The 25541-nt window shown below is 40.8% G+C and overlaps 1 protein-coding gene and 1 long non-coding RNA gene across 20 annotated transcripts in view; one reads left to right on the top strand and one right to left on the bottom strand.

The window, feature by feature from the left end:
• Positions 1–3087: 3087 nt before the first annotated feature.
• LOC140003604 (uncharacterized) lies at positions 3088–17171 on the bottom strand. 3 transcript variants are annotated; one of them, XR_011812526.1, is made up of 6 exons: positions 17048–17171; positions 16845–16935; positions 14462–14622; positions 8989–9057; positions 6135–6172; positions 3088–4655 (listed from the first exon to the last, which is right to left on the bottom strand). It is a non-coding gene; the product is annotated as an uncharacterized lncRNA (long non-coding RNA). The 3 variants fall into 3 exon arrangements; XR_011812525.1 differs by having other exon boundaries at positions 16845–17134; XR_011812527.1 differs by lacking the exons at positions 3088–4655; positions 6135–6172; positions 8989–9057 and adding an exon at positions 11222–12135 and having other exon boundaries at positions 16845–17134.
• Positions 17172–17298: 127 nt separating this feature from the next.
• The window catches only part of DOCK3 (dedicator of cytokinesis 3), a 215537-nt gene continuing 207294 nt past the window's right edge, over positions 17299–25541 (top strand). For all 17 annotated transcript variants that reach the window (XM_038185862.2, XM_038185874.2, XM_038185858.2 and 14 more), the window contains exon 1: positions 17299–17787. In XM_038185862.2, the coding sequence (XP_038041790.1) occupies positions 17751–17787 (37 nt within the window). In that variant the 5' untranslated portion in view covers positions 17299–17750. The remainder of the gene's footprint in view (positions 17788–25541) is intronic.

Below are 25541 nucleotides of genomic sequence, written 5' to 3'. Positions count from 1 at the left end.
TAAATTAATTCTTACAACAGCCTCAGGTAACAGAGCAGATAGTTCTCAATTCCAAATAGACTTCACTGATTCGATCAGTTTTATTTAGTCACAGACTAGTTTTTTTCTGAAAAGCTTGTTTGCTCTGCAAGCACTACAAATGCTCATTTATCTAAGCATTCAGCATAGTGGATATTCAGCAGAGTATTTTGGAAAACTTGGCTGTAGTTGCTGGTGCTGAGCCATGCAGTCTGTCTCAAAAAAATCTCAGATTTTATTTTCTCAAGTTCTCTCAAAGTTGGGGACAAGGAATCCCTTTGAAATATGTCTCTAGGCTCTAGATATCTCAGAAGTGAAGTGGTATTTCTGAAGATCTCAGTTGGGATATCTTGCCAACATGGATCTTAAGCAATGGTAAAGCTAGAATTGGAATAACAAGAGAAAAATAGAAAATGCCTTTGAAAGAAATTCTAACATTGAATTATGAAAACGTGGCATCTTTAAAGCTCTTGAGATTAGGTATCAGGTCATTTTGCTAGTCAAGCACATAGATGTGCACCTATTTTGAAGTGTAGTTACACAAGTTTGGTATTTGAGATATATGTATACTTTTTAACATCAGCTTTCACAGAACTAAATTTGAGAGAAGAGAACCACAACCTTTGAAAATTACCTTCTCAGAGGAGCTTCATTCTGAAATTCCTCCCATTACTAGCTGTCTGGAAACAAAAACAAGCATTCTTAAATGCAATGCACCTTTTAGCCATGTGAGTGGTTGTCCTTGTAGTTGTAAAGCTGTGATTTTTATTTTCTTTTTTTTTTTTTTTTTTTTTTTTTTGGTAGGAATCCCTTTGTATCTGTTCCTCCCTATGAGGTTCTTGAAGGCTATTTTTCATATAAACCAGCTTTACTCTGCCAAGCAGCAGAGTCACAGGAAACCAAGGCTCCAAAGATCCTGTAGGGTCCTCCCACTCAGGATTGCCTGGCAAGCCAATTAGCTTGGTATTTTTATCTCTAACTTGATTTGGACCTAATTGTAAATTGCTATTTTACCATTCTGTTTTCTGTGATAAATGCCCTACTCATTGTTAGATCCGCTCCTAGGGCAGCTGAATCACCTTCTGCCTGTGCCACGCTGTGTGGCTCTGGCACCCAAGGATTGTGGAGAAGCAACCTCATGATTGTGGCCCGGAGCACAGGGGATGTGTTCTCTCCTCCCAACAGTGCAGGCTTTCCTACCATACCCCTCACTGCAGTGAAAATATTGTTCTATATTAAGACTCTTGTCAGTTGTTTAGTATCCACTGAGTTGCCCTCAAAGCAAAGCGTAATTCTGTACACTAAATCTAGAAAGCTGGAGACAGTTCATGTTTTATTCTAGTTCCATGTTCTCTGCTTTTTATTTATTTTTTATTATCATCTCAGTGTCTACCGTTAGAAACAATTTATTTTAAAGCTTGAGATGTGGTTTTTACCATAGAGTACATCTTCCTTTACAAGTTTGAAGTAAATCTTTCAATCATTACCATTTACTGCAGTTTGCCTCACATCACTGAATGGTATCAGAGCAGTGAACATGGATTGCTTCTGGTTAAAACTAAGCTAGAATATGCACTCCATGAACACTCATGAATGTCCATTAAGCAGCTAGAGAACATTAATTCCTGGGCCCGTACCAGCGCTTATCCCAAGTGATATATATATAGCGGACACTGGTTTGTCAGCATTAACTGTTCAGCTGTGCAGATGTTCTCCCATCTCATTTCATGGTGCAGGAACAAGGAGGTGAAGGTATCCACATGATACGCGTAAAAGTGTTTGAGGAGGCTCTTGCTTGGCCCAGTGTGGGGAAGTTCACTGGAAGTAGAGAAGTAGGATCAGAGAAGTAAATAACTCTCTACTTATTACTCTCTTCTCAGGAAAATTTTTGTTCCTGTTTTGGGTTCAGGCAACTGAAAATCTTGCTGGCTGTTTCCATTAAAGCTGTTGAGCAGGCACAGTTCTCTTAACTGTGTTAGATTAATTACCTTGATCCCAAGAGTGTGGTGTGCAGACCAACGACAGAAGAAGCCGAAAAGCAGTTTACAGTCTGACTTCTTAGTGTGTGCCTAAGTAACAGTGTCTGTCTAGCTACAGCTAACGGGAGACTCACAATCATCTGGAAAGACGCCTGAGGAAGGATGGAGTACATTGCAGCCATACCTACTTTCCAAGCCTGCTTCTTCCCTACAAATCTTAGCTACCTTACTCCATGTAAGTACTGAAAGAAAATGCAAGATTCATCCGTCTAGATCTAATCATCTGCATCTGAGCTTTTCATCTAACTCCACTGTGGTAATTCAAGCAAGCAGTTCTCTTCCACAGGCAGCTGAGTTCATGGAATCATGTACTGAAAAGTCTCACACAAAAGTGAACTTTGTGTTCTGAATTACTGAGATGATGCCTTTTCCATTAGCACTTTAATTGAGGCTTTTGCTGCAGCAAATGTTTAGCACTGTAAGTAATTGGTAAAGGCTGCTGACCTGATAATACTGTGATAGGTTCAACCTAATCTGGAAGAAAAGCCATAAAACAGTTAGTGCCTCAGCTAACCAAAGAATCTATGAAAAAGAAAAGCATAATCTGAATGTTGTGCACAGCAAGTTGAAACATGCCTGGAATATTGCAGAAGGGCAACAGTGAGATGAATTAAAAAAGACTGCTCCTTTTCCATGCGTTTTCCTGGGGAGTGGTCACACAGCTCCCCTCAGTCTGCTTTTGAATTCCTTCAGCAACAGGAACCAGTATGCCATGGGAAAATGCTGTGACTGCTTTTAGCATCACAGAGTCATTTTTTTTTTATTGGAAAGTGTACACAAAGTCATTATTTTATTGGAAATTCATCGTCTGCCTTCTAGAGCATGTAGTCTGTCTACCCATCTGAGTCTTAACCACTTGAGAACTGATTCAAGAATCCTATGATTCAAAAGCAGTAAAAGGTTAGAAAAGCCAATAGAGATTACACGGTATTAAGCAGCCTTTCTCCTTTTCCCTAAGCACAGAGAAGCTTGAGGAGACTGGGGAAACTACTTAGCAAAGAGTACATGAGTGTGAAGGCCGCAGCGGAAGCAAGTTGGATTGTTTTGCAGTCTAATCTGTTTGCTTGGGAGTGAATCTTGGACTGGGTGTCGTTGGGTGCCTCCCCTGCCCAATGCTCTGTTGTGCCAGGGAGACGGCAGCGTGACGGCACACCGCGTGCCATGGTCTGTGAGGCCCCACCAGCCTCGCCTTCCAGCCCTGCCAGCATTTCATTAGAACCCAGAATAAGGAAGAAGAGATACGTAGGATCATGCTGATCTCCATTTTGTTGTGTGATGGAGGGAAGACAAGGAGGGACAAAGACCCCGTCTCTTTTTCTGGAGGTAGAACTAGGTCCTCCTTTCCAGACCTATGCTAAACCTGGAGCAGAAAAAGCACAGCCTTTTCACATGGAGAAACTCAGACTGAGGACTGATGATAGGCAAAGAGGAAAGAGCAAGCACATGAACAGCCAGATAAAATATAAATGTATGTAATGCTTAAGTAGATATCATTAGAGCTGTGAATTTTGAAAACTGGTAATATCCATGAATTTCACTGGTATTTACCATCTCACTGACACCCTGCTCGCTAAGCCATCATTTCCAGGATTTATTCCAGGATTTATTCAACCATTTCAAATCTCTGAGCAGATTCAGACAGCTGCATTTTGAAAATGAGCAGGTAAACCTGTAGTTTTCTCTTTAATACCAAATGTGCGTGGTATTGCCCACTGAGACCAAGCATGATCTGCCAACATGCCAGTGAGAGTTCTCATATCTGTAGCATGGTTTATTGGTTTATTAAGCCTGGAAGGAAGTTTTTGAACTACAAAAATAAGAAAAATCATGGGATCTTTAACAGCTAAAACATTTTTTTCCTGGCTGTGAAAATTCCAAATAAGCCACGTTTTGTGGTGATCTTTTTTTATCTTGCGACTGTTCAGGCAATTTATAACGAGGCTTCTCTTCCTTGACTCATGCACAGATTAAAATTTGCATGGGACAAGATATAAAAATATTTTTAATTTTAATTTTTGTTTCCATAAAACATGCATATTTAAAAACAAAATACCACATCCAGCAGTGTAACTTCAAAGTAAGACCTTAACCTGTGTAGTTTACTGTAGAAAGGCCTACAGCTTCCTGCTGAGCTCTGCCCTCTGGGGACAGTGACAGGACCCGAGGGAATGGCATGGAGCTGGGAGAGGGGCAGGTCAGGCTGGGGGCTAGGGAAAGGTTCTGCACCAAGAGGTGGTCGGGTACTGGGACAGGCTGCCCAGGGCAGTGGGCATGGAACTGAGCCTGACAGTGTTCGAGGAGTGTTTGGACAATGCTCTCAGACACTGGGTCTGATTTTTGGTGGTCCTGTATGGAGCCAGGAGCTGGACTCGATGATCCTTGTGAGTCCCTTCCAACCAGGGATACTCTATTATTCTGTGATGATTCTATGATGTTATGTTATACTCATATAAATGTATTTTCATTTTGAGTAACAAATATAAATTTGTATTAGGGTCACCTAATTAATATTTTGTTATATAGAGAATGTAGAGAATATCGCATCAAGATTGTCCTTCCTGGTTGAGTTAATGAATGTTTCTTCAGGTGGTAGACAACCTAGAGTTAAAAAATGAAGCAAGTAAGATTTTTTTGCATCCTCTGGTAAATTGTACCAATTTACTCCCATGATTAAGTATCTGCACCCATTCCAGTCTTAATAGGTCATCATCACTGAGTCTTTTGATCTTGTAATCCCTTTGTCTCCTAGATTTAAAGAGCTATCAGAAAAGTCCTTGTATATATGCTTACAGACTCTGATCAAGTCATATCTTACCCTTCTCTTTGATAAAACTAACAAGATTGATCTCTTTAACTCTCTGTACTCCGAAGATTTATTTTTCAGAAGTCAAATTATTTTAGCTTTTTTTTTTTTTGAACCTTTCTGATTTCTTTTTGGAGTAAGGTAGATATCAGTAGTTGGCACAGTATGTTACAATATGACCAGAATGCAAAATTATGTGGTTTGATTAGATTCATGCAAATTAGAAATAATTGTTTCCTCTTTCTTCTGAATCCATCCAAGCTCCATGTCTCCATGTTGCTCTCACTGAGACTTGTAAGAGGATGACGTTTGTTATCATTAGTTATATTGCTGATTATGGTCTGATTGCTTTGTTCAAGCTGTCTGGACTGAGCTACTGCTAGTAGCAGTAATAAAATCTTCATAGTGTTGTATTAATCTTTAATAGATCTGTAATGCCCAGGATGCACAATAATGGTATTTTAGGAATGCCAATTACCATTACATTTTTCAATATTATAATACTTTTGTCCCCAAAGCATTTTAGCTGACACATTTATATGACATTAAGTGGGAAGCTTCCCATGATTTGTATTCATTGTAAATAGATTTTTATTTTTTTTTAATATTTCTGCAAATAGTGCTAGAGAAATTAGGCATCTGTGGATTGTAAGGATCTGAATTAGTGAAAGCCACTTCTAGAAGTGTATCAGATGCCTTGTAGCTTCAGAATGCAAAGTTCCTTGCATAGGTTTCATCAATATTTTATAGCTTGCTTGAGGAAATTATGTGGCTTTGGTTGGTCTGCAAATCAAGTCTTTCCTAAGCTGCAATTCACATAAATATGTATTTAGAATAAACTATTAAAACATGACTTCTTAAATCCAGGTAGCTCAACCAAATCCTGTCTTATTTTCTTTGTTGTCAGCAAGCTAACTTACTATGTACATATGTCTTGTAGTTTGTTGTAGTTTTATAGGATCATTGCTAGTAAAATATTTGGAATGTTTTGTAGAGTTCCCAACTGCTCTTGGCTATGACATCCGTAAATGTTATATTGGTTTCATTATTATTTTTTTCTAATATTGTTGAATTCTGCTGAACTCTCTGTTGAATTCTGTTGAACTGCTGAACTCTCTGTACAAGAATATTCTTTGCATTAGACATGTTCTGTGCTTGGGAAGAATGAGTAGACTCCCATACAAACTGCTTAATGTACATTCTGAGTGCTTGTTTTAGCTCCTGGATCTAACATATATCTAGTTACAGCAGGAAAAAGTCAAGTAGGTTGATACCTCTTTTATAGTTCCATCATGGAGTAATTTCGCTCCCTCTAAAAGAAAACAGTGACAATGAATTTACTAAAAAATAAAAAAAAAAAAGGGTGGAGGGAGAGAAGGGGGGAAGAAGGCTCTAAATAATATATTTATTTTACTACAATAACAATCTAATACAAGATAAACCTTTTTACTGTATAGCAAGGTCTTTCTAATTACCATTGGACTTGCAATGATCTAACAGTGACTCTGTCCTCTCTTTTTCTAAGCAAGGCAAGTAAAGTTTCTTCTCTTCATGTGGTAATGTTCCATTTCCCTACCTGTTCTAATAGACTTTCTTTGTACTTGTATGAATCTTGCTGGAACATGGATGATATAATTACATAAAGTACTCCAAATTTTTTCACAAAGGTTTTACTGATGCTTAGCTAAGTGGTCTGTTTTCAATGAAAATACTTTATTTTGTTTCAACCTTGTATCATGCTCGCTTTTTTCAGCATGGTTGCACTACAAATCAGGCAGTTAGCCATCCTGTGATCAACCACACACAGACTTTTTCCCTCCTCAGTCATTTTCAACCAATGAATCTTAAGCTTACAGCAGAGTTGTAATTTTGTACTATTAGCATTTATGCCATACTGATTACTCTGTTATTAAAATTATCCATTTCTTCCCAGGATACTCTGATCTTCCACTGTGACATTGTATCTCAGTCAGTTAATATTAACACAGTTTCTGTTTTATTTTAGTTTATTATTTTTTTCTGTTAATTGGGTTTTGGCTTTGGAAATGCTGTTAAGTAAATACTATGTAAAAATATTATCTTGGAACACCTGAAGACTCTGGCCCCATTGGCATCCGTAAAGTACTCAGATCCCTTACTAAGATCTTTCTTTGTTTCCTTGTGTACTGTTTAGTCTCACTGAATCCTGGGTAGGTTACCTGTAGATTATCCTAAATGTAGTTTTATCTAGAAAAGTAATTTTATATTTAAATAGAGCTTATGTTACACTGCCTATTTTTCTTTAGCATTGCATTCAAAAACATTTGAGAGCTTCTTATGCTGCATATTTTTGACTAGTAGGTAAATAGTTGCTTCGGTCACCTCTTCTGCCATCTTAAATGAATCTGTCTCATTTTAGGACTGGCATCAAATAATTAAATATTTTACAAATTTCTGATTTCAGAACAGAACAGTAAGGCATCAAGATATTCTGGAATGTGGAGATTTATACTGCAGGGTTCCCAACTAGATTGTGTTGGACCCTCTGACCTTTGCCTCTGACATGGGTTTCTTTTCACATTTCAGCAAATGGCTGGTATTGATTTGCCATTCAGCACACGAACCTACCCCTCACCCTTACTGAAAATTAAAAGCGATGTTCTAGATTACCCTCACTGCAATGTACCTCCACTTCTTGCTTTTTTAAAACAAATAACCGACTTTTTATCATTATTATTATTGCTATTTTGTTGTCCTTTCCATGACTCAGTTCAAATTAATTTCTGGAAGCTCTCACTTTCTCCTTTCACATTTTATACTCATAATTTGTACCTCTTTCTTCTGACTTCATCCGTTCCTAAAGCCCTGTTTGGTTTTTCATTTGCCCTGTTGGCTTTGTTCGGGGTGCTTATTCATTTGGAGCCTGTTTTTACTGAAGTGTCTTTGCTTGGTGTTCGAATTTTAGTAATACTAATCTATTGCTTTCACATTGAACATGAAGGTCTAGAATTTATTTAAGTTTGTAAGTTTTTCAGACCAATTATTTTCAATATACAGTTACCATAGTTACTCAGATTCTTCTTTTAAAATCAAGACTGAGTCCAATGTTTGTTTACCATTTCATTTGAATTGCATCATCTTAGTTCCTTCACTCCAAGGTTATTTGATCAACTCTTTCATAATGTCCTTCTTGCTAATCAAAATCACATTCACAACAGTATCATTTTATGTGAATTTAAGAAACATTTGGTAAAGAAGTCTGGCAATGCTCGAACTAATGAGGATATGAATGCTACCGCTGACAGGAACATTTATTTTCTCATCTCTGGAAAGTTAGGTCCTATGCTGATACAGTTTCTAGAAGCCATACAATTATTATTTTTAAATCAAATCCAATTCTAGAATGCTCTTGAAAATCTTGAGCAAACTCATTGTTTGCTTATCAACCCCCAAAAATATTTTGACTTGACCCCCCCAAAAATTTTGTCTGTGCTACTCACATTTCTTTAATCTATCATGCCCTTGTTTCATAATGCTAGTATATCAGTATTTCCTGCAGTTTTTCTGCAATTTATTTTTATCACTTTTCATTATTGTTATCCTTAGATGTTTTCCTCAGATTCTTTTAAACTGCACAGTGGATATACAGGTTAATTATTAGTCATTCAGACAGCAATCTCACCCACAACAGTAAAATACTTCACTTGTATCATATTGATATATATTCCTTTTCATTTATTCTCTTTTATTAGTTGTAATTTTTATATTTTATTCTTTAGGGATGCACAATATTTCATAATTCCAACCATAATATGTTTTATGTAGGTAATAAATTTTTCTTGCCTGTTTATAGGCACCAATAGAAATTGTAATAACATTATTTCTTCAGTGACTTGTGCACCCAAAAATGTTTCCATTCCTTCCCTCAAAGTTACGTGAGTTGGTCTAATAAAAGTCACTTATACTCCCTTCATTACTTATGATAGAATGAGTACTTTGCAAACTGCAACAGTTAGTACAAATTCCAAACTAACTAGTATGGTATAGTAAAGGTATAGAAGGTATAGTACCTTTTTTTTTTTTTTTTTTAAGTGAATGATAAACATATTTTACCAGGTTGCAATAGAATTAGCATTAGCAGAAGGTTACCTGTCTGCTAGGAATCCTGCCGTTAGCTCAGTGGCTTGAAATGCTCAATCTCTGCTGAATGCGTCCTGTCTAGAGTGTGACAAGAAACAGCCATCACAGGTCAATTCGAGATAATACAGTCGAGCATTTTGAGAACAAAACAAACAATATTTTGAAATTTCAGCAGTGAAGGAGAGATGTATCAGACACCAAAAAAATAATAATAATAATATTAAGAGGAAAATGTAAGAATTATACCAAAATTTGCAGTCTTCTGACCTGTAAAACATATTCTGAACAGTAAAACATTTGTAGCAGTGCATGCTGAATCTAAATTCGTGTAGATGCTTCTCCATTCCCAATAGGGAAAAAATAAAGGAGTTAATAAAAATTGCCTGAATCTTAACTTCATAATCCTAACAGGTTCAGTTAGTCAAGCAATCTGTTTGCAGTGTATGTTTGCACTTTGGTTGACAGGCATGTTGAATTTTTATATTGGTTGCTGGATTTAGTGCTACTAAACAAATATATGAGTTTGTTTATCCTGTGTAGGAAGGTAGCAATGTCCATAGCCAATCCAAAACCTGATGGAATTGTGACAATATGGTGGATAATTTATAAATCATAAATGAAAAATAAATCTTCTAACTGAGTCTGTCCCTTGCTGTGTACCATGCTTTGCAGGAAAAGAAAAAAAAAGTGACTGTAAAAATAACTTTTACAAAGTCTCTTCTACATCTTAAGTTGGCTTTGAGCGAATGAATGGGTTTAATAAGGATGCTGCCTTTACACTTAAAACTTTTGTGGCTGAAACACTGCCTGGGTCATAGCAGGTTTCTTCCTACCTTATTATTCTTTCAGTTTTTGAGGTTTTTGTGCCTATCATTGAAAACTTTACAAATGGGTATACCTTCCTCTTTTGATGGCTTGCCTTCAGATGGAATATATCAATGAGAGCTTTCTTGAAGAACTGTGCGCATCTACTTCTGACAGACAATTATGTTAATGGATGGTATAATGCTAGTTATTTAGTATGTTGATGGCAACATAAAGAATTAAAATTTTATTGCATAGCCTTACAGGAGGTGAGAAACATATTCTCTGTCTTTAATTAGCACCCGTACAATCTTAAACGTTTTCTGTTTGTTTGTTTTTCTCCATGTGGAGATGGTCTGCTTAATCTGGCTTTTTCTCCTAATGGCTCAATCAGTCACTCCATTATAGGACATTTCTGTCTGTTTATCGGGAAAATACCTCTCATATAGACTGAGCTGCTGTTTGCATGTCTGCTACAGATAGATAGCATCTTAAGGAGCTCTAGGCTGTCTTTACTGTGTGAGTTTATACCAGGGTTATTCATTGAACATTTGAGGGGAGACACGACATGAATCTGTGTCCTTTTGCTTGATGAACAATTGTCAGAAATTTTCTGATTGCTAGAGTGTAAAGAATGGCACTAAAGAAAAGTGAATATTCAATATCCTTGAGGGATTAGATTGTGTTTATGTGATTATTGATTACGTCTTTGTGGTGATAGCCGATGAGGTGTCCATGCTTTTGTTGTTTAGATGCATCAGCTGCTGGTCACTTTGTGTTGATTCACTTTCAGAGCTGGATGTAAGTAGACTGGATGGATTTATGGTAACTTAATCCTTTTCACTCAGACACGTGACAGTTTTTGTAATCGTTGTTCTTGACTAATTGTTCTGCTGTGTCAGGTAACAAAATGTTCCTACATAATCTTATTCTGCTCAAGATGATCTTGGTTCCATTACACAGGTCAAAGCTCCTAAAATACGTTTCTGTCAGCTTTTTGTTTTTGTTTTGTTTTGTTCCCACTTAACCAAAGTGACACAGTGTGTGTCTTTGGATGTAGTTATGGTTTCAGCATGGGTGAGACCAGGCTCCAGAGGTTTGATCTATAAAAGACTGAAGTGGAATGCTGGGAACACAAGTAGAAGATCTCTATTTTTCTTTTAAAGATTATAATATTGTCATGTCTTTCGTAGGGATTACATTTCCAATTCTTTTTGGAATCTGAAGTTCATATAGACTTAACCATTATCTACTCTTTAGGTAGAAAACCGCCCTCTGGGCAGATGACACTAGCAATTAGAAACTTGATTTAGCTATCTATTGAACTATTCATATTTTGTTTCAATTTAGCAACAGCAAAAAGTTAATATTTAAAATATTAATTATATAAATATTAAATATCAAAAGGCATTCTGTATTTGTTTTGAATATACATATATTCAACACTGTATTTTGGTTTTAAAAAAATCAGACAAACATAGAGGATGGTTATCACGTCTTATAAATAAATATGTAATGAATATGGACAGTACAACAGGAGGAAAATGGTGAACGCTGTTTCTTGGGTATTGAGCACCTTGCCATGACTGTTTATGCCAGTCATCATGCTTCTCAGTAGCTGAACTGGAATAGCATGCCCCTGGCTAAGCTGTGTGCACCAGCTGTCTGTGAAGTAAAAAGGAGATGAACATCGGTTCATCAGGAACATAGGTTCATCAGGACTTAAAATTATTCATCTCAGTTCTTCTGGACTCACGTTTTTCCTATTGTTGATGCTGATTTCCTATTGTTGATGATAGTTTTGGTTCCAGGCAAGAACATATTCTCTGTACAGGTCAACTCGCGTGTTGACCAGCACGGCCAGCTCCTGCTTTCCTCACGAGGACGCTGAGGAACGGGATTTGGGGCCGCTGCCCGGACCAACGCCGGACCACGGAGCAGGAGCAGGAGGCCGAGCCCCGCCCGGCCGCCATCGCTTCCCGGCCACGATCGCTTCCCGCCCGCAGCAGCACCACGGAGAGCGCCAGGGGCGCCGGGCCCACAAAATGGCCGCTGCCCGGCGGGCCCCGCGCAGCGCCGCGAGCAGGGGCGTCCGGAGCGCCCGGAGGGCCGCGGGGCCTGGCGGAGGGAGGCCCGGCCCGGCCGCGGGTCCTTCTGCCCCGGCCTGTCAGGGGGTTCAAAGGCAGATCAGCCCGCTCCCTGGCTGCTTGACGGAGCGACAGCGTGGGGCAGGCAGGGAGAGCAGGCTGTGAGCCTTCAGCCCCTCACCCCGGAGGCACCTTAGGTTGTTTTCTTCCCCACAAACCAAGGCTCAGTTGTCCTTGAAACGAAGCAATAACGTGAGACAGAGCGCTGGAGGAAAAAATACAAAAATAAAAAAAGAAAAAAAAGAAAAACAGTAATAAATTACTCAGCATTCCCTTGCAGAGATTTGGCAAGGGAATTGGTTAAGTGACAGCTAAAAACACTTAAGGCAGCCTCTGAAATGGCAGCCCTGTTGCATTTCCAGGAGTGATGCAACCAGTTCTCAGATGTTTTCTCTCAATAGCATAGATTTCCTAGAATCAAATATTTCAAGGCAATAAATATAGCTAAGATTAGAAATGAAAGACTACCAACAACAACAAAAAGACAAAAAAAATAATCATGCTCACAAGAAGAGTTCGCAAATGTTTCAGAGGTCTCTTCAAAAAATGACAGGAGCTAATTGTTACTTTGGAAGGGCTTCTCATACCCTGAACATTAGAAGAAATTAATAGGAAAAGGTACCAATTTGTCACAACAGTGCTAATTAACATTTTATAATTTCTCTTTCTTTTACTACATAATTTGCTGTAGTGAGGATATTAGGGATAAGTGAGAATGAGGCTGCAATAGTGTTTTTCTTAAATTTCTTGAGTATTTATGAAACATGAAGATTCAAATGAATATTTACCCTTTTTACAAACTGAAGAACAAAGTATTCTGCTTTAGTATCAGCAAAATGTTTGTTCAGCATGAGCTGTGATGACACTAAGGTGATGACAAATAAAGGTCCAGCTGACTACAAAATTACCACCTGCACTGAATTTTTAGTAATTATACTTGATGAATGCTATTTGTATCAACACATTAGTCAGTGCATTGTCTACTTTTCTGCTGAAATAAATTAAAATAATTGTCTGACTTAATTTGGACACCTTCTAAGCAAACAACATATAAACTTACAAATTGTTTTATGTTGGCATAACAACATTGATCCGTATTTGTTCTTATGCAAGTCCTGCCTGATTTTATAATTGGTTTTCAAGCAATGTTACAAAGAGAGTAAAAGTAAGATAGCATATTCGTAACAGCAAGTTGTGTTCTTTGCTCTTAGCTGGTCATTGTCGATTTGTGGTTTTTTTTGTGGGTTGTTGTTTTTTGTTGGTTGTTTTTTGGTTGGTTGTTTTGTTGTTTTTTTTGAAGGTGAGACTTAACTCCAAATGTCTGATGTTCTGGAGATATTTGAAAATACCTCTTTTCCCCTCTCCTTGTCCCAGGATGACTTTAGCTTTCCCTTGCTTTTTAGATTAGACCAAAAAATGCAGGAAGTACTGGAATATTTTATGCTGACTTCCACTTTTCACGAAAGAAAAAATTTGGTGCTAAAGGAATGGAAAGATTGAACTATGGTCACTGAGAAGCTCCTAGGAATACCTGAAAAATAAATTTTCTGTGTCACACATGATAAGGTTAGATGTGTTTTCGTTGCATTCAATCATAGGCTCTCATTTCAGGCATTGGATAATGAATACATGATAGAGTCATAAGTGCTAGCTGGAAATGCTGCCTGGCATGTAGGGGTCAGCTTTCCTTTCCTGCCCCTATGAGAAATGTTGAGGTGTGGGAGGAGAGAAGGCTGCTAATAAAGAGCTTGTTCTGAATTAAAAAAAAATACTAAAAAAAATCTAAAGATAATGGTCTTTAAAATCTTCCCTAATCCTGAGCAGTAATCGGAAATCATACTGATGAAAGCGTATTTGGGTGAACGAGGTTGTGGGGCACAAACACTGCAATGGATAGTGCTCTAAAGGGAAATACTGCTGTCCATTTGCTACCTTTAGATTCCCACTGTGGCAATTTAGTCCTTTCTTCTTATGGAAAAAGTTTGTGAGATGGCCTTGGGCTATAGGAAAAATAATATAATTTGGATCCATATATCAAGAGCTGAGACCTTCCACTTAAAAGTTTCAGATATTTTCATCAAAACAAGAGCAGCTCAGTTATTGAGATCTGTGAATCCTTATTTTGAGGGATAAAGGAGAAACACTTTGTGCTTCAAAAGGACCTGTGAGGTTGTGGGAGATGGTGATAGAGTGTATTTGCTTCAGATCCTTTTGCTTCTCCTTGCAATTTATAATTTTATAGGAAAGCCAAGTTGCTTAATGGCTTAAACCATCCTATGAACAGGGGGAGAATATGAATATAAAAGAAACAAGCATGCAAAGTTGGAACTGTAAGTGTGGAAAAGGAAGTAATGTAAGCAAATAAGCTGACTGTCAGAGGGGGGTTAAAAGTCATCGCTGATTTTCTCTGATAGCAGGGAATCTGGGCTGTGTTTGTAAAACAGAGGTTTGCAGTAATAATGGAAGTAGGAGTACCAGCATCAATAGCCCTGAGAATGGGGAGAAAGGGTAAAGTACAGGGATGCTCTTACCTAAAAGGGAGGGCAGGAGGTGTTATGTTCCACAATGCTGTAAGGCTGAGATAACTGGGAAGAATTTGCTTGCAGGGAGGTATGAGAATCTCTGCTTTCTGCACTCTGACCTTCCATTGTCCCTCGTAGACCGTTTGAAAGGATTGTACAGTTCCCTTGATCTATTTAAGAGAAAGAAACTGTGTCAAATCTCTCCATTCCCTAGCCAGCTGTCTTTCAGATCACATCTATATTATAGCAAGATAGTATGATATAAGATGTACTTTAATTAATACTGTATTGAACGTTAGTGTGTGTTCTGCTTGGTTAAGGGCAATTGCATTTGTGGTACCTTAACCATGAGCAATTCACATTCCTGACACAACGGCTCCTGTACATGCACAGTAGTCGTTAAGTAACTTTTATTGGAGTTATGCAAAATAATTAATGTTTTTTTCCCTCTGACTTTCTGTAAGGGAAGGCTTCTTTTCTCTGGAAAGCGTTTGGGATCCATGATGTCCACTGGCAGAAGTTCTTGGAGGAGCTCTGGCATATGCAGCAAATTTTCAAATTTACTTTGATGAAGTTAATTTTTAAAACTTATTAACAAAACCTTCAAAACATCTAAATAATCTAATGAAGCAGGCATTGGATTTCAGTTCTGCAGTGATGGTTTTGAAATGTGCACTCCACTTAGGAGAATTTAAAAACAGCTCCAGAAAGACAAAATTTGGACATGTAACCTTCTAAATTTCTTGCTTGCCTTTGCACAATACTATTATACTCGTCTGTGCTTTACATAACAATGTGAACAGTAGTCAGCTTTGTTGAGAGGTAAAAGAGAGAAGAAATGGTTGTTTTGCAGCCCCGCACAATAGTTGCTGTTTGTATTGGTCTGTTTCTTCTGCATATGGATGATCCAGAATACCTATTTGCTGCCTGGGATATTAATGCCACTACCTGCTTAAAGGATGAGGTGTTTGTTCTGTGCTACACTTCGCCTAAGAATATTTACCAAAGCAATCAGTATGTACGTAGAGGTAATAGGAGACTCATTAAGCTGGTGAATGCAAATCAGAGGAACAGGTGTAAATATATTTGGTAGCTTTAAGTTATGCAAACTTGCATCCCACTAACATTACAGTTGGATGTACTGTTTTTTGGTTTTGTTTTGTTTTCTTAAGCAGGTCATGCACCCCTCTAGTGACTATTCTAAAATACGTATCACCAGCAGCAGTGCAGAAAAGTGTTGGAAAGACATAGGTAATAACACTATATTTCACATTAAGTAATCTATCATCAGTGTAACTCTACCTGCTAATGCTATTGTTTGTATGTCCATGATAAGGAAATAAAAATCACAGTTGTTCTGAAGCAAAACGTTTGTGTTTAGAGGACCTATTCTTTCAGCTATTTTGTAGATCTCTGCGTCCTCAAGTTCATTAAACCTTTGGAGGTTTGCTCCTTCTCTTTCCAAGTCCACCTTCATTCCATATTTATTTTAACAAGAATCATGAACTTGGACATGATTGTATTTTGAAGAAAATTCTGCTTTGTTCTTTGATTTTTCTTAAAACGGAAAGGGATCTGCTTCGCTGCTGGTCAATTGGCAGCGGGAAGTATCCATGAAGTACTGGGGAATGGGGTAACAGAGAGCTGGAAGAATTAACCGAATGTCATTACAGAGGTTTTCTGCTCCCAAAGTACTAACAAGAGATGAACAGGTATTTATTACTGAAAAAACATACATCTGAAGTTCTAAGTACCAGCAGCAGCCTATCTCCAACAGATGCAACTCAATGTCAGGTTTTGTCCCTTTGGAAAGCTATTTCTGCATGGTGTGGGAGTGCCTCAGGAAGGGAAGTAATGAAGCTATTGTAAATATATATGCTTAACTATGAATCTGAATTAAAATGGGATTGAATAAGTTGGAGTTTCTACGTCGATAATGTAAAACATGCATAGTTATTGGCCGCTTTCTGTTTGTACCCTGCACAAGAAAGGAAAATCCCACAGCTCCAAACCAAACAAAAACCTAAACAGAAAGCTGGCCATCTTCAGTGTTGAAAAGTAAGTTGCACACGTTAAAAAAATAAATAATGAAGGTTTCCACAGCAACCTAAGTTCTGTAGTGCAAATAGATGACTTTCATTCTGTTTTATTACATAATGACAGAACAGATATTCTATAAAAAGTGTTGGGTACATCTGAAGTTACATTATTAAAAAGTTTGATGTAATCCTGAAACTTTACATCAAGCAATTTACAAAGGTTTCTGAAAATGGCGTACAGAGCGCGTTGTTTCGTCCTGTAGCTTCGGGAAGGCTCTGACTGGAGAAAAATTGCTAACGTGCGGGAGGGTTCGCAGAGACCACAATTCCAGTTAAATTTTGGGATTACACACCTCGGCTTGCGGCGAGGAATCCAAATTCGGGTTCAGTTGAAAGACAACCGACTGCTGGCCACCCGTCCGCGTTCTGCCGGGTCTTTAGAAGCTTTGGAAATTAATAACAAGGCGTAACATTAAATAATTCAGTGCCGTACGCACGCTGGTCTCCCGAGGGCCTCGTAGATTTTCGCCTCTTGGCGAGATGGTTCCCTTTTTACCTCAGTGCCCCCTCCGGTGCCGCAACCCCTGGGGCGCTGACAGGACCCCGGCCGCTCCCCAGCAGCCGTTTCCCGCCCGGTGCTGTGGAGAGGGGGGGGGGGGGGGGGTGAAGCGGCCGCCGCCCCCGCGCCTCGCGCCCGCGCGCGCCTCGTGCGGCCGCGCGGCAGGGGGAGGGGAGGGGGGCGGGGGGGGGGGGGGGAGGAGGCGGTGCGAGCCGCGCATGCGCGCCGGGCTCCGCTGAGGCGGTGGGGGGGGCGCGGCAGCGCGAGTCCTTCGGCGGCCGTGACGGGAGCGGCGGCGGCGGCTGGGGGCGGCCGGGGCTGGGGGCTCCGCGGGGCCGCCGCGTCGGCAGGGCCGCACCGGGAGGACAACCGGGCGCCCCGCCACAGCCCGGGCGCTGAGGGGAGCGGCGGCCGTCGCCCCTGCGAGCGGGACTGGACGGGCGGAGGGTGGGAGGGGGCGACCTCCTCGCCCCCCTCCCCACCCCCCCCATCCCCTCAGCTCTCGCCCCGCCGGGACCCCCGGGGCGCGGGGAGCCCAGGCTGGGGGCTGCCGGTGCGGCGGCCGCGGAGCAGCGCCCCCGCTGAGGGAGGAGGAGGAGGAGAAGCCGAAACCGCCCCCGCTCCATGAGCGGCGCTCGCCCGCTTGGCTCTGCCCAGGGGATCCGCGGCCGGCAGCCGCCGCCACAGCAGCAGCAGCAGCATGTGGAGCCCCACCGAGGAGGAGAAATACGGCGTGGGTAGGTGCTGCCGCCCCTCCGACCGGCCCCTCGCCCCCGCGGGGGTCGCCCCCGGCCGTGCTCGGCTCTCCCCCGGCCTCGGGGCTGCCCCCGCCGGCCGCTGACAGGAGCGGGTTGCACGGCCCGGCCGCGCCCGCGGCGCTCAGCCCTTCATCGATTTAAGAGCGCGGTGCTTTTTTTTATTATTATTTATTTTTATTTTTCTTCCTCCCCCACCTCCTCCTCCGTCTTAATCCGCGCTTTGTAGCGAGCTTGTTTATGTGGAGTTCGGAGCAGGGGGTGTCATTAGGGGGCGTCGGCGATGCACCTGCTGCGGGGGGCGGGAGCGGCCGGCGGGGTCCTGCGGCGCAGCGCGGGGCCGCTGCCGGCCGGGGGTGGGAGCCGCGCCTCGCCTCGCTCCCCCCCCCCCTTCAGAGCTCGCCCCCGGTGGCTTCTCCCTTTTTTTGTTTGATAAACGCCAGGGCTAGAGAGCCAACCGAGCGATTTTTGGTAAGTGCAGGAATGTCGGGCATCATCCAAGGAAGGCACGGTCTTTCCTTAGCGTCCTTTTCATTTTGGTTTCATGCTTCAAATAAACCTTTGACGTGATGTTCGCGGTGTAATAATAAAAGTAGGTAGCGCCTGCCCTGGCTACTTAGCTAAATGCTTCGTTAAAGTTACAGTTATCAGGTGTACGTATAGTTACATAAGTTCCACAGTGGGTAGTGATGATCCCTTTCTGCGAATATTTTAAAAATATATAATCCGACTTGTTACCTGTTAACTTGTTTAGTACAGTGGGATTTTGCAGGTTGACTTGTATGCAATTAAGAGTTGGAGCGCCAACAAATTCTGAACGTGTCAGTGAGCAACCAAATGTATCAGAATGCTTTTTGCTAGTTTTTCACCTCATGCAACAAATGCTTTGCTAAGTACGTCCCATACATCTTCATAATAAATAATAGGATTAAGGAATGAACTGTTGTTTAAATAATAATAAGAAGAAAAGTAATCAAGTTAATGTTTTAAATGTGAAACAGTAGGTATAGGACAATCACTGAGAATATGTAAAAGTAACAAGTTTGGTTACATGTTGTGTGGATGTTTAAACAATACAAAGTATCCCACCTTTGCTCGTACATTTACCCTTGGTTTGTTAAATAAATACATGAATAACAAAACAAAAACCAAAACCACCTTTGTTGTCCTGGTGCTAAACTTGCTGGTATTATTGTAACATACGCTGCAGAAAATAATTGGTTTTTCAAGTCTTGTTGGTTTTCCTGTATTCTATTGATGTGGTCACTTTTCTTTGCTGTGAAATACCAGTGCCGCAGGGTTTGATATTTAGAGTTTTGTGTGCTGCTTGGCCGCTGTTCTCAAATAAGGAAATACGTATGCTGCCTTAACTGAAGAGCAGGTGGACTAATTTTGTTTAGGGAGATGCATGAGGGGATAAGGAGGAAATCTCAATTAAGGTTGTAAACCAGTCTAGAAGAGGCATCCTGAAGAGAATGTTCACTGAAGTAAGCACTTGTTTTTGTTCGTTCTGTAGCTTTAGGAATATTGCTGAGATTTTTTCGTTGTTTCAGGCAACACATGTATAGGTAGGTCTGACATACTAGCTGACTTTTTATGAACTTTGCTGTCGGCCCAAGGGTGTGTGGTTGTTGTTGTTATTATTTTTATTGTTGAGTTGTGTTAATTACTCTTCCTATAATTGAAATTAGTGGTTAGTCCTCCAGAGAGGGAGAGTAGGCAAAAAATGCTGCTTGTATCTGGAGCTTAGTTACTACAGGTGGTGAGAGAAGCACCAGAACTTGAGACTGGTTATTTTCGTGCATTTTGGAGAAACTAGGCTATGGAAGGTATAATGGTACTGATGAAGTTTTATTGTTAGGAGGTGCACTACCAAAAAAAAAAAATCTATATATATAGAGAGATTTTTTTTTTTCTGATGCAAGTTACCTTGGTTTCACAAACAAAATAATGCATGCAAAAAGAAATTTCTTGGTATGAGTTACTGCTAAGAATTTTTGTTTGGGTTTTATGAATCATTTTTATTTTTATTGCTGTCTATCCAAAGAAACCCTGTGTATTTTCTGCTTGCTCTCCTTAAACTATGAGAATTTTTTGCTGTGCCTTTGGATTAGGACAATGGATGTTATTTCTCTATTGACAGAAATTGGGTGGGGAAAAAAAAATCAGTTTTCTGCAAGCATCACAATACGGTGAACGGATTACTGGGGGGATACTCGGATATCTCTGGAGAGCCAGGCCTTGCTGCCTGCTCACCTCTATTTACCAGAGCAAAGTGGTGATACAAAGTAGTTAATTCAGATGCAGTTTGCTTTGTTGAAGGCAAATCGGAGGTCAGAAGGACACAGATCACATAGCTTGGGTCAGAGATGATCATTTATATCCTTTTTTCTTTCTCAGAAAGATTTCACATTTCCCCTCTCAACAAGTTGCTATGGAAGGGTTTTGTGCTCAGCTTTCAAAGACTGTAAAAAGGCATTTCTCACATGCTTGCTGGCACCCTTGTACATGTGCCTGTTACAGCTACCTGGGCTGCATGAGAACGTGTTAAATTTACTGATGTGAACATCGGTGGCTTTTTAACAGGTCTGAAGTTCTCCTTGCCTGTCCAGATGCAGCTAAAAGAAGTTTTTGGTGCTTAGAGTTCTGTACTGTATTGCCCAACTCTACTGCAGGGCCCTGTGTACTTTTGCAAGTAAGATATTGAAAGGTTGCTTGGGATGTTTAAAATAAATATATGAAAAACTCTTAACAGCACTGAAGTTCTTCTTTGCTTGTCCTTCTCAGCTATGATGTGCAATTGGCTGTGAATAATTCCCTTCAGTTCCATTTGGAAGTACTTCCATTCAGTGCCTCTTCTCCTAATTGTGCTTTCAAAACTCTGGACTTACTGTTGGAAGGCAGGCAGTTCTTCCACAGGCATTGCTGAGGATGGCCTGCTGCAAAAGCTGCCAGTGAGACTTCCAAATGGATTATTGAAGATAACAAACTCTAGCCCTCTAGTGTTTTAATACTTTTAAAGCAGTCTCTGTTGGAATGAAAATATTTATTGAAGTGATGTGATTAGTTACATTAGGCTTCTAAAGCAAGCATTAAATAACGAGAATGAATTAAAATAAAAAGCTGAGAAGGTGAAAGATCTTTTTAGTAAATAACTGCTAATTAAAATTTGTCAAATGCTTATGAGTTGATTATGTAATTAATTAGGCTGTCAATTTCTGCCGCTTTATTTTTGTGCAAGGAGCACATTTAGGTGATTCTCAAGAACAAAAAAATAAATGTATGTAGTTAATCCTGTACTTTATATGGCTGGCTGCGTTAAATATGTATGTGTTAAATCACAAAGGTAGAGGAAAACCTGCCTTCATAAACAGCCTATTATTCTATTCAGAGTTACTGGGTTTGAAGCTGTTCATTGGTTATTTAAAACAAATTTTGTATGTTTATTTTCACCACTTAATTGATAAGAATGAAAAGTAAATCTGTAAGCACACTTGCACAAAACTAATGCTTCCCTTGCTGCTTCTACAAATGGATGGAGCATCTCAGTGTCCCAGTTACAGCTCTGTACTGCAGCTTCTGCTTTTCGATCACTATCTTCCTTTCTGTTTCCTGCCGCTGAAGGTTGGTTTGCACGCTCTGCGCTTCACAGTGATGTTTTGGAAAGCAGGACTGCAAGACTTAGAAAAGGTCTGCCTTCCCTCAGCACAGCTCGTAACATACTGCTGGTTTTCACCTCATCACATAGAAGGCAGTTGCTAAATGAAGGATTGCTATGAGTTGATGAACACTGCAGCTTCTCTGCATCACTGGAGCAGTTTATTACAAGTTTAAAATGAAAAGTTTCAGAGAGATGGGGGAAAAAAAAGCCTCCACCAAAGTAGGAAAAACTCCATCTTTGATAACCTGGGAAGCCATGTCAGCCACTGCAGCTGGGTTCTGTGTTGTGGGATGTATGTTACACTTCATCCTCTCTCTTACCTTATTGCCAGGAACTGTAATAGCTTGGCAGCAGGTGGGAGGTGACTAAGGATGTGCTTCAGTGATCTGTCTTAGGACCGAAGCTGTACAGGCGGATGTACTCAAACCTTCTGTGTAACAGGGCTCGGGGAGGTGCTGCTAATACCTGGGGACTTGCTGATTTGTCAGGAAAACAAGGAGATGGGAGTAATTCTTAGTTCCATTAAGTATTTTGCCCAGAAGTACATGTTTTTACTCTTTGCACTTGAGAACGAACAAAAGAATTTGTTAGCCAGGGGTCATAAAGGAAATCTATAGGTGTTATTTGGCTGAACGAGGAATGAATTACACCTTGAAATGCCTGTGGAAAAGTGCAACTCCAAAGATGCATTCAAGTAGAGACTTCCAGTATGGTCTCTACATGCAGTAGAGACTTACAGGCAAAGTTTAGCACAGCAGCGAATGATTCAGCTGCGGTCTAGTGTATGGCTGCGTTCCTGTTACTGAAGTGACCTGGGGATTGAATATACTGCTCTGTGAGGAGGCTGACGTGTCTTAACTCCTTTATTCTAGACAAGAGTGATGAAATGATGATGACAATGTGATTACTCTCATGAAAAGCTGGCCTATGGGTCTGGATAAGAATTAATCTATCGCTAGTTTGAGATCATCTGAGTATTAGTTGTTCTCAATTACAGTAGAAATTGGCCAAAAACTTCTAAATACAGGAGGAATTAAATTGAAAAACAGTTCTCAAATTACATGCAAAGGCAAGGAATCAGCTGTTTATGTGTGTCTTTTACGGTGTGGTTTGTGTGGAATGTAGGTGTGAGCCAGAAGTGGTAGTATTGCAGTGGGGGTTTTAACTTGTGGTGCTTTGGTGGTTTTGAGAGCGCTTCTCCACCTAGTCCCTGTTAAGCCGTGTGATGCATTCAGTGAGGACTTTAGGACTTCTGGTTGCCAATGGGATGGGAATGGCAGTGTTTCCTCTCCGGCTCCAACCACAACATGAAATGGGTTTTGTATTTAGGTTGACTTCCTGAGGGTGAAAATCTTTGTGTACAGGCTTTCTGTCCTCATGTAACAACACCTTTCCACCAGTGATGAGCACCATCTCATGATCAGAACTGGCAGTTTGGGGCATACATTTCCTACAAATGTTATGAAAATTGCTGTCTGGCTGAGGGAGGAGTTAGCTGGTGCTGTGTGGATAGACATGCAGATAAACAGCTGCTGACTTGCTGAAAAGAATGGATATCTGAGTTCTGGGAGGACTCCTCCTGATCCAACTTCATTGTTTGCTTGCTGGAGAAGGTGGAGGGGGAGCTGTTGGCATGAGCACAGCAGCGACTGGCAGGGTGCTGTGTGGGCAGCAGTGCTTGGAGCAGGGCTGGGGGTGGAGAGACTGAAGGTCTGGTGGCACTGCTCTGGGTTTGTCATGGGATTATTTGTGAAAAGGAAGGGATGGGAACATAAATACCCATTTTTAGAAAACTAGGCTTTTTGTTCTTATTCAAGGAACAAGGTCTTCTGTGCGCTTTTTGCTGCGGCAGGGACCAGTTACGGTTAAAAAGAAAGGTATATGCCAGTGTGCCTTGAGTGCTCTACTTAAAAACATCAAGCATACACCTAAATTTTCTTATTTGTATGCTTTGGGTTTAAATTCACTGTCAAGTCTGTAGGACAGGAGGGGAGATTGGTCAGAGTGAAGTTAGTGGGGAAGAGAAGAAGGTAGTTTCTCTTTGTGAACAACTGGAGGCAGCATGGGAAGTTAGTGGGGGACTTGGGTGCTGGTGCAGGTCATGGCTTGCAGTGGTATGGTTTATTAGTTATTCCCTTCTTTCATTTTTGCAGCTAATGGCATAGCTCAGCTGAACTTGAGTCTCACTTTCTTGCAGAGCCTTGCTTTAGAGTAATTCTGTACTTCTGTAAAAACCCAGAGTCCAGGACAAGCATCAGGGAAACATGTGAGAAGTACTACCAGAACTCATGATCTAGAAAAGACTGTACTACGTATTGGGTGCCATTTAAAAGCCCATAAAAGGGGATCATTGAGCATGGGGGAGATTTTCTTTCCTTGTCATCATGAGCACAGTGAGATGTACGTACAGCAGCTTGTCTGATTAATGTGTTAAGTGGTGATTTGGAACAGAGTTCTTGTGTGAAAGCTGTAAATGCCTGATGGCCTCCAACAATTACTGTAATCAGTAGTCATATGCGTGTCATGGATCAAATGGGAGATCTTTTCAGATGTGGATGTGAAGACACTGACCAAAGAATTGAAAGTCTGGAAGAGTATTCAGCAGTTACAATTTTTGGTGCAGCTTCTTCTCATGCTTCAGGTAGGAATCCTGGATAATTTGTGGAGTCGGTTAAGTCTGTGTTCCTTCCTCAGCTGTGATACTCACTGTGGAAGAGGCTAAAGGAAGCATACAGTAGGTTCTTGGTTGAAAGACAGTTGTAACTGACAACAGTCCTTCCACTGATTGGTTTTGTTATGAATCAGCCTTAATATCACTACATTTTACTCAGTGTTCTGTTGCAAAATGTAAGCTCACTGAACCTCAAGGCAGAGAGATGAAATATCTCATTCAAGTGACTGATATTAAAAATCAAACCTCTGTTCAGGTGTTTGGGAGTCAAAATCAACTTGTTGATCTCGTCTGAGATCCTGGAAGCCTCCCTTAAGCTCTTTGTAGCTGGTTCCTTCCTTCCAGACCTGTCATAGTGTTCTTTTGGAACAAAGAGTTTGCAGCGGAGTTGTGAGGTGGTTACTTACTGCTGGGGATGGGCCTCTGCTTCCGCACCTCCCTTCATTTTCTCCTCCTGACTCTTTCTGGGTATTAAGCCTTAAGAAAGGTGTATGGCAGGTGGTGCTGGCTGGCTGCTGGTGACTGGGAGCAGGTCATGCTGCTTTCAGTGGTAAGCTGGTACCAGTTGCTCTCTGAAACCTAAGGGTTTGTCTAGGTATTACAAGGTAAGGAGGCTTCTGTGCAAGCAGTGTGGCACTAGGGAGTGGTGAATGATTTTGTTAATTTTCTTTAATTTTAATACAAGTCTGTGAGTTACCCAGCATGCTGGAGTGTAGTGCGGTGTGCTTTTGCAGATGGCTCCCTCTTCTAGAAATCTCGTTTCTGAGCGTTTGAGCAGCAGGGGACTCTCTCTTCCCTCTAAATATGCTTAAGAATGAGATGTTTATGCCAGCTGTAGATCTAGTGCACCTACCCTTTCTGTCTTCTCGCCCCAAAAAACAAAGCCTCGCATAGTCCTTTGTCTTGCTGGGATCTGTGGCCCACCCTATCAAGTCAGAAAGGCAGCTGGTAATCTTTCCCAGTGAAGTATCTTAGGTAACGTTGGATAGTTCCTGTGGGGTATGGATACGGGTGGTTCTAGTAGCTGGGTCTGAGCCTGGGAGGGCAGGAGGAGATGTGTGCTTCACCTGTGCTCTGCCTTTGCAGAGGATGATGCCTTTGAAATGTCTGTGTAAAGTTGCCCACTTCACTGAAGTGCATGTTTTCTTGTTTTTGTGTGTATGGCTACATTACATGCATGGAGAGAGAGTAGGCACAAGTAAGAAAGTGTCAGCCAGAGTGGGATTAATAAGCAAAAAATATGTGGATTATGCTAAAAGTAGTTTGTGGTTTGAATTTAGATGTGGTGGTTTTTCGTGGTCTGTAAATGGTCTTGAGCTGAGTGACTGGCGACTCAATTTTTGGCAAACCAAAGAGGCAGCAATGAAGCTTCACTGAATGCAGGATCAACCTTCTTGAAAGTGA

This window comes from Anas platyrhynchos, chromosome 13, assembly GCF_047663525.1.
Source record: "Anas platyrhynchos isolate ZD024472 breed Pekin duck chromosome 13, IASCAAS_PekinDuck_T2T, whole genome shotgun sequence".
Taxonomy (NCBI): domain Eukaryota; kingdom Metazoa; phylum Chordata; class Aves; order Anseriformes; family Anatidae; genus Anas; species Anas platyrhynchos.
The sequence above is the reverse complement of the archived record's forward strand: the minus strand, read 5'-3'. Positions and strand labels throughout refer to the sequence as shown.